Source organism: Parus major, chromosome 1 (assembly GCF_001522545.3).
Source record: "Parus major isolate Abel chromosome 1, Parus_major1.1, whole genome shotgun sequence".
Lineage (NCBI taxonomy): Eukaryota > Metazoa > Chordata > Aves > Passeriformes > Paridae > Parus > Parus major.
In genome coordinates this window covers 86932606-86946574 of record NC_031768.1, presented here as the reverse complement: position 1 = coordinate 86946574, position 13969 = coordinate 86932606, and the positions used below count along the sequence as shown (strand labels likewise).

General features: G+C 47.0%; 1 protein-coding gene across 2 annotated transcripts in view; it reads left to right on the top strand.

The window, feature by feature from the left end:
• The first annotated feature begins 2025 nt into the window (after positions 1–2025).
• FAM131B (family with sequence similarity 131 member B) overlaps positions 2026–13969 on the top strand; it is a 32117-nt gene continuing 20173 nt past the window's right edge. The window contains exon 1 of one of the 2 annotated variants that reach the window (XM_015633061.3): positions 2026–2253. In XM_015633061.3, the coding sequence (XP_015488547.1) occupies positions 2226–2253 (28 nt within the window). In that variant the 5' untranslated portion in view covers positions 2026–2225. The remainder of the gene's footprint in view (positions 2254–13969) is intronic. The other variant, XM_015633071.3, reaches the window with a different exon arrangement.

The window sequence follows — 13969 nt, the reverse complement described above, 5'->3', positions numbered from 1 at the left end:
TTACAACCTAGGTTAGAAGAGTGTAGACATGTCAGGAAAAATATCTCTAGTAAGTCATTCAGAAAAATGAGATGAAAACTGATAGGTTTGGAAATATATGGGGGAGGTGGAAGGACTGAAATAGGGAAAGAATTCTAACTGTGGAAAAACTTCATCCTCAGCAGAGATCTAATGCATTGTACCCAGTGATAAGCATTGTAGCAGCAGAGCCGACTGGCCTCGGGCACCAGAGAGGAGGGGACTGTGAACTCTTACACTTCAGCAGCGTCATGTTCACCATACATAGTAATACCTTCAATGTCATGAAGAAGGAAAAAGATAAAATAGCTGCATATATTCAGACAGTGTTTTGGGGATTTTTTTTCTGCCTTTGTCTTTCCTACGTAGATTTTATTTTGTAAATTGACTTTATCTGAGTAGACTTTATGCTTATGGTTTCAGAGGGTCAAGCAAAATATGTTCAGCCCGAAGTATTTTTTTTTTCTCCTTATTTTTTTCCTTCTTTAGGCTGACTGTAAGTTGTGAATGGAAAAATGAATGAACTTACCTGTTCTTTGGTACTGCTGTTAATGAAGACTGATCAGCTGTCTTGAGTGACTTCTCAGCAATGCTGACAAAAACTGAATTTTCCATGCACGAGGATGAGATCAAAATGGCTCATATGGGATGAGCAAAATTCAACTTGCCGTTACTAGAGATGGGTGGAAGGATGCTGACGAGATCAGAGAGGCTTTTTTGGGCAAAGGAGGCGCAAAGGGCCAGGGAGAAATTGTGAGCATTTCAGGGAGTGGAGGTGGAAGAAGTAGACCGGGGAGAGTCCGTGGTGCTGGGGAAGCAGGCCAGGAGGACACATGCCACAAATGTCACAACTGCCTGTTGCTGGTGCCATCAGGTGAGAAGAATTTGGGCTGTGAAGGGAACTGACCTAACCACACCTTCTCCATCTGCAGAGATCCCTCCTCACTGCCACGTTAGCGGGGAGGACGTGGGAAAGGCCTCAGCGATCATCCTTAATGCTGGTTTGTTTCCTTGCCCGTTATGCGGTGCCAGGGGCAGAGGCCGGGCGGCGCCGCTCGCCTGATCCCTGCGGCCCGGAGCCCCGGGGGCGGATCGGACCGCGGGGAACCTCCGTCCTCCCGCCGGATCGCTGCCGGGGCCGCTCCGCGGGCCGCCTGCCCCATGGCAGCTCCCGCAGTAGCCGCGGGCATGGCTGCGGCGGCACCGGCACCGCACCGGCATCGGCACCGGCACCGCACCGGCATCGGCACCGCGCCGGGCCGGCTCAGCCGCGCGGGAGCGCGCCGAGCGCGCCCCGGGGGAGGAGAGGCGCGGCCGCTGGGGGGCTGCCGGTAACTGAGTCGGGTCCGCAAGTGTAGTTACCGGGAAACCGCGCCCGCCCCGCCTCCATCCATCCTTCCTTCTATCCATCTATCTATCCATCCGTCCATCCATACATACATCCGTCATCAGCCCCTCGATGCTACTGCTTCTTCTTACGGAGACGCACCCGCCGCTCACCCACCTCCCCCCCTCCCCACTTGCTTTACTCTTACGGGGACGCGCCCGCTGCCCACCCGCCTCCCCCCTCCGCTCCCGGCCTGCGGCACCGCCCGCCGCTCACCTGTGCCCGCCCCGCCCCGCTCCCCCGGCGGGCGGGAGGGGCTCCGCGCCGCCCCCCGCTCCGAGCGCATCCCGCGCTGTCCCGTCCTGCCCGCCCGCCCGCCGGGGCCCCTCGCCTCCGCCCCGCCGCCGGCCCGTCCCGCGCTCCCCGCGGGCAGAGGGGCGGCCCGGCCGGCCCGGCGCTGCCTCCCCTCCCCGGGCCGCGGAGGGCGGCAGCCAATCGGCGCGGCGCTGCCGGCCGAGCTGTTTACCCAATCTCAGCCCGCCCCCCGTCGGGGAGCCGGCAGCGGGGGGCGGGCGGGCAGCGGGGGCTCGGCGGCGGCACCGGCGGGGCCGCGGCAGCGCACGGGGAGCCGCGCGGGGCGCGGAACAAAGCGCGGAGGCGCGGCGGGGGCAGATGACAGCCTGGCCCGCGGGCTCCCCGCCTCGCCCCGGCGGGGGCACCCCGCGCTCCTACCTGACCATGACCCCGCGCCGCTCCCCGCTGGGCCACCCCGGCGTTTCCCGCTGAAGGGACCGGCTCCTTTCCGACCTCCGCCGCCGCCTGCCTTCTCCGCCTACTCGCTGCTGAGGCTGCCGCCTCTCCCCGGAGCCCCGCCGGAGTGATGGGCTGCATCGGATCCCGCACCGTGGGTAAGGCGTTGGCGGGGACGGCGCCAGAGGATGCTCGGGCAGCCGCGGCCCCCGCCCGGATAGCGGCACGGCAGCCCCCGGCAGGGCTGGCGGCGGGTCGCCCCTCGCAGCCCCCTCCCGGCTGCCCGTGCAGCGCCATTAGCTGCGTGCGACCCTTCCCCACCTCGCTCGCCCGTGGCGTGGCGGGGCTCCGTGGCGGGGCTCCGTGGCGGAGCCGCTGGCCTAGGTGCTGGCAGCGGGGCGGCGGGACGTGCCCGGGGCCGGGGGTCGTCTGCCCGTGTCACCCGTGACGAAAGGTCGCCGAACATGTGGGTCAGTGCGGCGCCTCCGGAGAAGGGGGTGGGTGCGGGGCGTGCCGTGCCGTGCCTCCCGAAGCGGGATCAGGCGGCCGGCGCTGCCTCCTTTGCTCGGTAAGGGTTTATTGTTATCCGAGGATACATAACGCTGCATGATCTGCACGTCTTCTTGTCTCCCCCTTACCCCTGCGTAGACTTCAATGGAGGAGAGCGAACAAAACTGAATCCCTTCCCTCTCGCAGAGCTATTGCGAGAGGGGACACGGGGAGGGATCGCATCCTTCCACTGGGCCACGCCATGCACATTTTTAACTAAAAGATCCCAAGCCCTCAGGCTATGTAACCCAGCTCTCCTCTCCTACACACATGCAGATACCGAGAGGTCTCTTGATCTTTAAGCACAGGTATCTACAGGTAAACACAGCATCCTGGGCACACTTTCTTCCCTTCAGGAATTTTCTTTTTCTGTGCAAACCACAGGTACAGCTCTATCAGTTACAGGGGGATATAAAATTCAATATGCCAAAAGAATCTCTGAGAGCAAAACAGACTTCATTTGGCAGTACATCTCTCTCCCGAGCCGGTCCACTCTGTCTCTCCCAAGAGTACGCAGGCATCTGTGGGAAAAGGAGATCTCTGAGGACATCAGAATTGCACCACTGCTCCAGATGGAGGGACTGTGTCACCCCAGAGTAAATCTGAGGGACTGTGTCAAAGCCAGGTGCTGTGACACTTCTTGTCTCAGTGGGAAAGCCCTTTGTGAGCACTTGCAGGGAACCATCTACTCCTGCAGCAGCAAACTTTAAACTACAGAATCCAGTTTCTACTTTGGGAATTAATTCCTGTATCTAGCCTATGTCTCTGAGTGGTCTCAAATGTCCTTATGACCTAGAGAAATCTCTTATGTGTCCACATGGCAAAGATCATTGCAATATTTCCCTTGAGATTCTTCAAGCTCACCTGGATCACTGTCTCTGTAGCATATCAGGACATGTAATGCCTCCATCTCCTGCCTTGCCCTTATCCTGCATACACCCACACTGCTGAGGACATTATTGTCCTGTTAGCCGGGTAATTATTGATACACCTTTTATTGATGTGTGTCTGAACTGGCAGCGTTAATTCTTGGTCTCTCTTCCCACAATGCTGTTGAAATAAAGAGCAAACATGCATTTAGTAACATCCACTCTCCACTCCAAAATGTGGTTAAGCTGTAGTACAAACTACAGGTGCTTGTTCCTATGCATGGCAGCGTTTTTATGATCTGTGACTTGGAATCTGTGTTACAAAGAAACTGCTGGTATAACTGAGCTGTTGCAAGTGTCATTCTCATATGAGATAATATGTATGTTTATATATTTATTTATAAATGTCATACAGTTGTGTGGGCATAGATGAAATCAGAAAATAGCATCTATGCTGTGTCAGTGGGGTAATGACAGCTGAAAATTCACTTTGCAAATTGCAGTCCTTCAATACAGACCTTAATGGTACAGATGTTTGACTTCTCATACGATAGAGATTTTTGGTTGGTGTGATACATGTTCACTCTTGATGGTGATAGCTCAGTGAACTTTAGGGACCTATTTATACAGCATACTGAGGAGTTTTTCTTGCCCTGGTGTTATGAAGGCGTGGGCTAAGGGGGGATTGCACAAGTAAGATTCTGGTCTCTGTGGGAGTCAGATATGAATGTAGTAATGCTGCCTGATGCCTGCTTCGTGTGAAACTTTCACATTGCTTTGCTTTAGAAGGGGCTTATTCTCTTGTCAGTCCTAGAGGCTGGATTTAGTGAAGGTGGGATCCTTGGTTTTTATTTGGACTACTCCACCTAATAAATTTTGTTAGGAACAATTCTTACTTGGCAACCTCGATTTTTGGCTCCAGCCTTCCTGGAGTTATCGAAAGGATTCTTCAGACATATTTTGGGAAATCAGTGCTTTGAAGTACTAGGTCTGAGCAGTAGGATGTGGTTGGAAACTAACATCCTAGCGTGAGCAGAGCTTTGTGTTCTCTCTTCCAAGAGATTTTTGCAGAATTAGTTCAGTATACAGGCTCTGTATTGCCTTGCCAAGACCAGGTAGGTCCTAGAGAAAGGAATGCTATGCTTGTATTGGTTTTACCTTGGAATTTGCGTGGAGCAGATTCTGAACTCAGAATTCAAGAGGTTTTAATTAGTGATAGAAAGCTCATAATCAGTCACATTTAGTTTATTCACCACACAAGGGCCAGTGCAGGATTGTGCCCTGAGCTTGCTCCAGGCCTTTTTCCATTCCAATTTTAAGCAAGCCACATGATTTCTTCATCTCCCGCAGGGATGTTTTACTATGATCTAGTTAGATGTCATAGTTTGCACATGTTTAGTGATGTGCAACTTTACATTTTCTTTCCTAAATATGAGTTTTCTGGTCATTTCTCCCTGGGGAAAAGTAATTGAGAGGGTCATAACAGAGCAGCTCCATATGTGATAATTGGAAGTAGAGTCATAGACAATCTTTAAATTTTATAGAGGACAACAGAATGGCAATGATCACATTATTATTTCCTAAGGTATGAAAAAAAGCTGAAAAGTGATCTTAAAAGGCTAACCTGATATCCAATCACCTTCAAGTCACTTCTCAATGTCATACATGTGCTTTGTGTAACATGGCATGACAGCAATTACTCAGTGAGAACTGCAGGTGGCTTCTTCCTCTGGTAATGGCTACAAGTCATGTCTGTGTGTTGGTGATAACCCATCATGGTTCCTAGGGAGCTGCCTAGAAACTCACCACAGCTGAGTCTCAGTTTCAGGGAATGTACAGAAGAATTTCCACTGAGGTTGCTGGACAGTAAAGGCTGTAAAGTCCAGCTAGGAACTTGTAGACACTTGAGTGCAAATCAACTAAATGCCAAAGATCAGCTTGATTGTTGTCAGTAACTGAGTTAGCCAAGTTTAGGGTTTCAGGTCTGCAGAGGTGTCTGAATGCAAGTGTACCTTTGACTCCAGCTTAGACATCTCCTCACACTGGCTGTTCCGATTAGTGTGGCAAGGTTTCTCTTAATTCCTTGAATGGATTTAAATTAATAGAAAGCTCAAGCCTGTTATGCTCAAGATTGCTGTCTCTTTTTTCCCAGTGATTTCTCTGATTTCTCTGATGTCTTTGCACAGAAGCCTGCAGGAAACATGTTTTGTGAATGTGATGTAAAATGGTGGGAGAATATTACAAGACGTTACAAACTAATAGTACTTCTGGGGTGTGAGAGAAGAGAAACTAGAGTTTCTCACACTAAGTGTCAGGAAAAACTTTGTAACTGTGAGAACTGTCAGGCGCTGTAAGGGGATTCCCAGGGAGGTTGTTCCATTCTCTGAGGTTTTCAAGACCAGACTGGATAAAGCCCTGAGTAATCTGATCTAACCTTAAGGCTGACTCTGCTTTGAACTGGAGTTTGCACCTCAGGAGGTACTTTCCAATCCAATTATCCTGCGATCCTATGCTTAGGATCTAAACCCTGGAGTGGTTGCCTCTCTGAGTCAGGTTGGACCCACTGCTTTAGTCTTGCTCTGCCAGAGGACCCCAAGTCTTCTACATGTCATTAATACACTCCTACATGTTGTCCCCATCACCACTTCCCTTTAGCTGCTGAGAGTGCCATGTGTCACAGAATTGCTCACCATGATAACCCCAGCTGCCAGCTGAAGTCCTCTCCGTGTGTTCTTGGTCTGGCAGTTTTGCAAGAACCAGCCCAAGTGACAGCTAGGCTCCTGAACTGAGCATCAGTCACTGACCCTGCAGACTCTTAGCTGTTCAGGCTCTGTCTCAGATGTGGCCTGCCAAAGCCAGGTGCCTGGCTTGCTGGGCTCCCCTTCACGAGGAATGGTCATTGTCCTGCCAGAGGCTGGAGTACATACATCATATGTTGCTTTCCCACTGGATGGTCTATGCCAAGTGTAAATGAGTGGCTCAGAGCAGCCACGGCAGGAGAGATGGAGCAAAAGACCACCCACTCCTAATCCAGCCACTTTAGATTCAGCAGAGTGGGAGCAGGGGTAGGAGGCTGACAGCAGAGGGGTAAAGCAGCTGGAGCAAGCAGTGCACATCCCCTGCATTTTTCTCCTTACTCATCCCCCCCACTGATCTGTAGGTGTGTGAGGTGAGATCTGTGGTCTACACACTTGGAGCGTGAAAAAGTGAGACATCCACTCTGCATACATACCTCACACATATCAAGTATGTATCGAGGTGTCCGATTCCTTCCTCCTTCGCCTTCAACATCTCAGTGAGTCGGTGAAAAGGAATAGAGGGAGGGAGAAGCCTCAGAAAGGAGATGGTAATGCAGAAGGAAACTGAGTCATGAAAGTAGGGATATTTTCATTTAGTTGAATGCCCACAGGTGGAAAGGGAAGGAGCAAAGAGCTCTGTGTAGAAACTGTAGGTGACGTGAGTAAAAGAGTGGGAATTCATGAAAAGGGGCATCTGGGTTCCTCTTGTTCCTCTCTTACTTGGGATAGAGACAGAGGGACAAACAGACACCTTCCAGATCAGAGTGCTTAGGGGTTGGTCTCACTTCATTACTTGTATTTCTTCTCAGTCTGGCTTTTCCTCTTTCGAGCAATTCTCAATCTGATCACTATTAGAAACTCAAGTAAAGAGCTCAGGGATGAGAGCTTGTTTCTGCCAGTAAGATTCTGAGCAGAGACCATCTCCCAGACCTAGCAGCCAGTTGTCCTGAAGGGACAAACACCTGTACACCTGTACAAATGGGTGATCTCTGAGACCTCCGTCTCCCGTCAGGGTTTCTGAAATACAGGTGAGTGGTTTCAAAGTTGTGGTGGGGAGAGGCTAGCAAAGAAGAATGATTGCATAAGCCTGGCTTTATAAGGAAACAGTCCTAAAAAAAGTGTGCAAGGTATGTATGTGTCAGAAGCAGTCATTGAGAACAGAAAACAGTCTTTGGCATGTTGCTGATTGGCCTAAGACTTTAGTGTGTGTACAGTGCAGGAGATGTGATTTGAGGAACAGAACTGAGGAAGAGCATACCAACTTTCTGAACTCTTATGGACAGTAATATTGAAGGAATTATGAAAGAAATTACGAAGGAGCTGATGAAAAAATGGAAGTGATGAATTCATTGGCATGATACAGCTGGGAGTGTTAATTCTATAGACTGCTGTGTATTGAAGCAGAAGTGAACTAATCAATAAATGCTTTAGGCCTGCTTTCTTGGGGGAAAGTAGAAAAAATAGTTTGCAGCTTATTTAATAGGGTTATGCTCTCCAGCATAAAACAACTGTAATTTTAGACTGATACTTAAAACAACCAATTGAAGGTAATTCACAATCATGAGTTTTTAAGTGCCTGGATAAAAAGTCAAAGGTTTGTTTTATAAGGTCTTGAAGTAGTGAAGAAGGTCTCAAGTGAAAAGCTGGGGCGTTAGCACAACTTTAAAGGTTTTGTGAGATGACATATGTATTTAATTTTATCAATTCGTTAAGATTTCCAATAAAATAGTAGAAGGACAATATATCAGTGAGAATGGGCTTATACAAAACAGAGCCTGTCAAGCTAATTTAATTTTATTACTTTATGAGACTCCTTGCAGCCAAGTACTTCTCTGATAGAAGTGCCTTTACCTACAGTCGTGGTAACAGAGGTAAAATATGAGATTGGTAAAAGGTATAACCTCTAATCAGCTAGCAGTCAGCTAAGCACCACAAAATTCTTAGTTAATATATGAGTACAGTACATTTTAAATGCATCTAAATTCAATAGATAGCAAAACAGTAACAAGGAAAGAATCACTGTTGAAAAACTGTGGCTCTAATTTTGCCAAGTACCGTTTGATTTTAACATACTGTTCAAAATCCTGAGGGAGATCTAAAATACTGATAAACTTGGTAGGATCTGGAGCGACTGGAATAACTGCTAAAAATGAAAGTAACAAATGAAAGGGATAAATCACTGATACAGAACAGTTTGATTCATTTTAAGTACTGACAGACTGTGTGTGTGTGTGTTTCATTCTAACCAAATATGAGTTCATATATCTAATGGCAGCCTGTGGATAGTATTTACGGGACCAGAACTCTATGTTAGAAAGCAGTCACACTAAATAAACTTATAGATACTGGAACTGGTAATCAGTAAATCAACAGCTACTACTGAGATGCTGCAGCCAAGGAAGCTGATGTGGTTCTTTGATCTTGAATATTGAACAGGAGGAGAGAAAAGCATATTTTCCTCTGCATTTGGCACATGTGAAAAAACTTATTTTTCATCTGCTTTGTCTAATTCTATTATTATCCTTTTGAAAAATACTGAAAAACTGAAGTATGACAAGAAAATAAACACAGAACCGTGAATAAAAACTTACAGAAGTGAATTGATTACAGTCTTTAAGTGTTTGACTGAAATAAAAAAACATCTCAAAGTCATCTGACTCTTCAGCCTAGTAGAAAACTGTTAAGATGTGATAGGAGGATGGCAGATACATTCAGATTGGAAATGAGGCAAAAATCAAAAAGTAAAAATACTGAACTATAGGGATAATTTACTGGGAGTTGTACTGAGCTCTCTTTCACACGAACACAATAAAATCAAGATTTTGAAAAATGCTCTAGTTCAAGCACAGCAGCAGAAATTAACATTTAGCCTCTATTATTTTAAGGAGGTTAGATTAGGTGATCAGGATGTTTCTCTGTGAGTTTAAGTGTGACACGTTCTCGAGTCCAGGAGTATACCAGACTTTTAAATGAAACATATTTTTTATATCCCAGAATGAATGTGGTTGTATTTGCAGATGCTGATCAGACATGGCTCATGGGGAAATTTTCAGTTCCAAATTTCTAAAGTGTGCTGGAGAAAACAGTTTGGTGACCCAAATGGTGAGCATATGGATTGACATTCCACACGGGGAAAGGAGTTTTAGGGTTTGTACTACTGGCCATTTATGTTTGCTGGCCAGGATGGTGACAGAAAGCTGTGGCAGCCAGAGGAAGATCAAAGAGGCTGGGAAGGCAGGAAGCTCGGCAGGCTGCAGATTAAATGTTTACTTCAGCAGCTATTCAAAGAGCCTGTAAAAGGCAAATAACTTGCCTTTTGCAATGGCTAGGAGGACTTAGTGCATGGTGTTACTACTAAAGAGGCTTCAGCTGACTCAGATTAAGACCATAGCAGAACATCACAACCCTCCGCCCCCAGCCTCAAAAGCCCAACAATTTTTATCTGTTCATTGTGGAAGAAGTTGTGGAATTTTATCCTGTGGAACTTTTCCGTGTTGGAGATGCATCACATCAGTTTCAAATCAGAGCCTCAGTGAGGCTGTAGAGCAGGTAGACAAAAGGGTGGTCAGATGAAATTCACTGAAGACTTCTGGAGAAGTTTGAGGCTGAAAGAGCTGAACTGCAGATTGTTAGCTGTAATGCCTTCCAGTTGCTTTGGTACAAGAAGATTGGAAGGTAGATGGTGTGATACCAGTTTTTAAAATGATTTTGAGATCTGGAAAACTACAAGCTAGTAAACAAGATATGCCTAGGTGGCAAGCTGATAAACTTTCCTCTGAAAAACAGAATTGGTGCATGCATGGACGCATAGGATGTACTGAGAAAGAGTTAACCCTACTGTTGTTAGTAGATATCACAATTTATAAGTTTGAGAAGAGGTCAACAAGCAATATTAACAGAGGAGGTCCAGTGGCAATAGTCCACTTGGATTTGCAAAACACATTTGTCAAGGTCACTCACCCCAGGCTGTTAAAAGACATGAATCTGCTGTTGAATCAGAGAAGTTCCTTAAGTAGCTGGGTAAAGACAGGAAACAAGGATTAGCATGAAATGTCAGCTTTTCACAGGGATATTTTTTCAAGATTTGTGCATATCCATAAACGATAGGAAAAAGGGGGAGGGATACATAATGAGGTAACAAAGTACGACAATAAAGTAATCATGTGGGGCAGCAGGCAGAAAACTGCATGGAGTGATTTGAAAAAGGATTTCACAATATCGAATTATTAGGTCATTTGGTTTCACAATATCGAATGACATAAATTATGGGTGAAATTTGATGTGGATAAATGTAAGAGGATGCACACAGGCAAAGCAATTCTAGAGTTACATTTGCAATGATGGAGGTTCTGAGTTTACTATTACCATGCAGGAACGAGATCTTGTGGTTATAATGTGCGGCTTAATGCTTAGTACCACTAAAAATGCCAATCAAATGTTAGCAATTAGGAGAAGATTAGAGAAAAAAAGGAGAAACAGCATTATACTATGCATCTATCCATATGGTTCCATCATTTTGATATTTTATAATGCGTTGACCCTAATGGTCTATTCCCATTTCAAGAAGGCCATAATCAAACTAGAAAAGATTCAGAAAAGGGCAGGAAAGACAATCAAAGGTATCGTGTGGATAATATGAAAGGAGCCATTTAAATAAGGATTTCTTAAGTATGGAAATGAGATGGTTAAGGATATGACAGATCTCTATAAAATCATTAATTTTCTCTGGGATAGGAACAGCATGGAGAAAATGGCAAGGGAAGACTATTTCAGTATCAATTTTAAAACAGAGTCTAAACATCAAATGAAACTAGTAAGTGGCAAGTTTAAAGCAAATAAAAGTCAGCACCTCCTCACGTAACAGAGAATTCAATTGCGGAAGTGACATAGGGTGCTATGGGTACTAAAAGGCTTTTTTTATCTTATAAGTGAACAGATGAATCCTTTAAAGATGACTAAATACAGAGACAATGTCTGTCTTGGGACCTGCTTAAGGTGTAAATTGTGACAGGTTAGGACAAATATTCTGGGGAAATATCGCTGCTATTTCCCCTTTTTGAATTGTTTCCTGTCTTTCTTACCCATCCACTCCCACTTTAAGGACAAGCTTATAGCCATCCCAAACAAATATTAAATACCTCCTTTCCCACCAGTTCTCAAAAGAAGAAGAGAATGAAGAAAAGAAACCAGAGAGGAAAAAAAAGTCCAGTCACTGAGGAGTCAGGGGTGGGAAAAAGAAAACAATAAGAAAAAAGAGCAAACTAACAGGCTAAAATCTGGAAAAAGGGGAACAGTGAGCAGAGAGCACCTCTGTATTTACAGGATATCCAGGAACTGGTAGGTGCTGCCTAGTGATGCTCTGCCCAGAGCACAGGAATAGAAATAGCACTGTTAGTTACTGGGGTCTTGAGATTTCCTCCTCCTGGAGCTGGGCATATCCAGCTTGGTGAGGAACAGGATAGTTGATAAAGAGGACCCAGAATTTTGTGGAAACTGTGCAAGTAAAGATGTGAGAAGTGCAGCCAGAATAAAAATTGGTGTGTGTGGTGTGCCAGTCTCCCTCTGACTCCAGAAAACACATGGCTTGGGGAGTCCTCTGAAGAAACTTGTACCTTTTGCTTGATGAAGGATTTTTCCAGCTGATACTCCAGGTAGTCTATTGAATTAGCTGGAAGTAGAAACTGGCAGTGGGGTTCTCCATTCTCTTCTGACAAAGAGTGGTCCTACAACCATGTGTCAGGGGTCTAAGGGGTTGTTAACCCGGTGTTTGGGTTTAAGGGAGAGGTTGAACAAACGATACCTATATAGCTATCAGAGAGTGGTGACTGTTCCCTTGAGGTGGCGTAGCCCTTGGAGATCAGAGGGGCCTCTTGAGCAGTAAGTACCCCCTGTGTGGGTGTGGATGCCCTCAGGGACAGCGGGGAAAATCATAGGGTGGGTTAGGGGTTGGTGTGATGGTGTTTGTGATGGTGAGATGTGGTCTCACCTGAGCAGGTGCAGGGCTGGGTATTCAGTGCCTGCAGCTCTGCCTGGTGAGCTCAGCCCCTGCAGTCCCAGTGCCAGCAGCTCTTTGTCATTTTCCCCAGTGGCTTAGGGAGCTGTGGAGCTCTGACTAGTGAGGACACCTGAAGCCCTGGTGGTGCCTTTCTAGGATTGGGAATTTTCTCTTACTAGGTGTCTGCTGGAAATACAATACAGCAGAGAGGAAACAGACTAGGAGTTTCCTGGAGTGTGTGTAAGAATTTCCAGGCATAGCTGGTGAATGTGCCAGCTAGGGAAGGCACCTGCTGGACCTGTTGTTTGTGAACAGAGAAGGACTTGTGGGTGATGTGTGGAGGCTGTCTTGGGCATAGCCATCACAAAATGAGAGAGCTTTTGATTCTCAGAGCAGTAAGGAGCGGGGTCAGCAGAACTGCCACCTCGGACTTACAGAGGTCAGACTTTAACTTGTTTAGGAGACTGTTTCACTGAGTCCCTTAAGAGGCAGTCCTGAAGGGCAGAGGAGCCCAGGAAGGCTGGACATTCTTCAAGAGGATATCCTAAAGGTGCAGAAGCAGGCTGTCCCTGTGTGCTGAAAGATGAGCTGGTGGGGAAAAAGACCAGCCTGGCTGGACAGAGAGCTTAGTGTGAAACTTAGGAAATAAAGAGTGTTTTACCTTTGGAAGAAGGGGCAGGTCGTTCAGGAAGATTACAAGGATGTTGTGAAGTAGTGCAGAGAGAAAATTAGAAAGGCCAAAGACCAACCAGAATTTAGTCTGACCACTGCCATATAAGACAATAAAAATGTTTCTCTAAATGCATAAGCAGCCAAAGGAGGGCTAAGGAGAATTTTCATCCTTTATTGGATGTGGAGGAAAACACAGGGACAAAAGATGAGGAATGGACTGAGGTATACGCTTTGTTTTTTGGGGGAGAGTGATGACAAGAAGTCAGCAGCCTCAGTGTTTCCTGTCTGGCTCTGACCACTGCTGCTGCCCCAGAACCAGATGCTACTTTGTGAGGACTGTGACCCAGTGTGTGATGGCTGTGGTGGAGAAAGGTGTAGCCACCTGGTTGTAAACTCTGGGGCTGCCAGGGCAATACCCCACAGGCAGGTAAGGAGGTGAGGCAGGGCAGGTGAGTGGAGGTGGAAACCCACAGGCTGCCACTGCCCCCGTGTGCTGGTGTTTGGAGCAGGCTCTTGTTTTGTCCATTGCACAAAGAGGGACCAGGAGCGTCCCTGAGGTAGAAAGGTTCATTGTGTTCTGCTGGTTGAGGAGAACTGGGGTGGTTCTTCTTCCCCACTGTTAAGGATGAAACTACAGCATGAAGATGGCATGTCTAATAGTATTCCTGTGCTCCAGGACAGTGCCCACGTGACATGCTGGCTACAGAGGGATTAAAATTTAAACACCTATGGAGAGCAACGTATGAAAATGCCTGCTGCATATTACTTCTGTAACGCTGGCCACAGGCCAGCCAGAGAGGGCCGCTACCTTGCTTCATATTGACGTTTTCATACTTACTGTGCTGAGTGAGGCCCCTGGGGACACATTCTCTGCACTTCAGAGAAGCAGTGAAGAATGAGGATAAACCCATTGCCGCTGTTCATGCTGGCTGATACTTGTTCTGCAAATGAGACAGTGCTCTGAGGTTTGGGGTTTTTTTGAGTTTGTGTT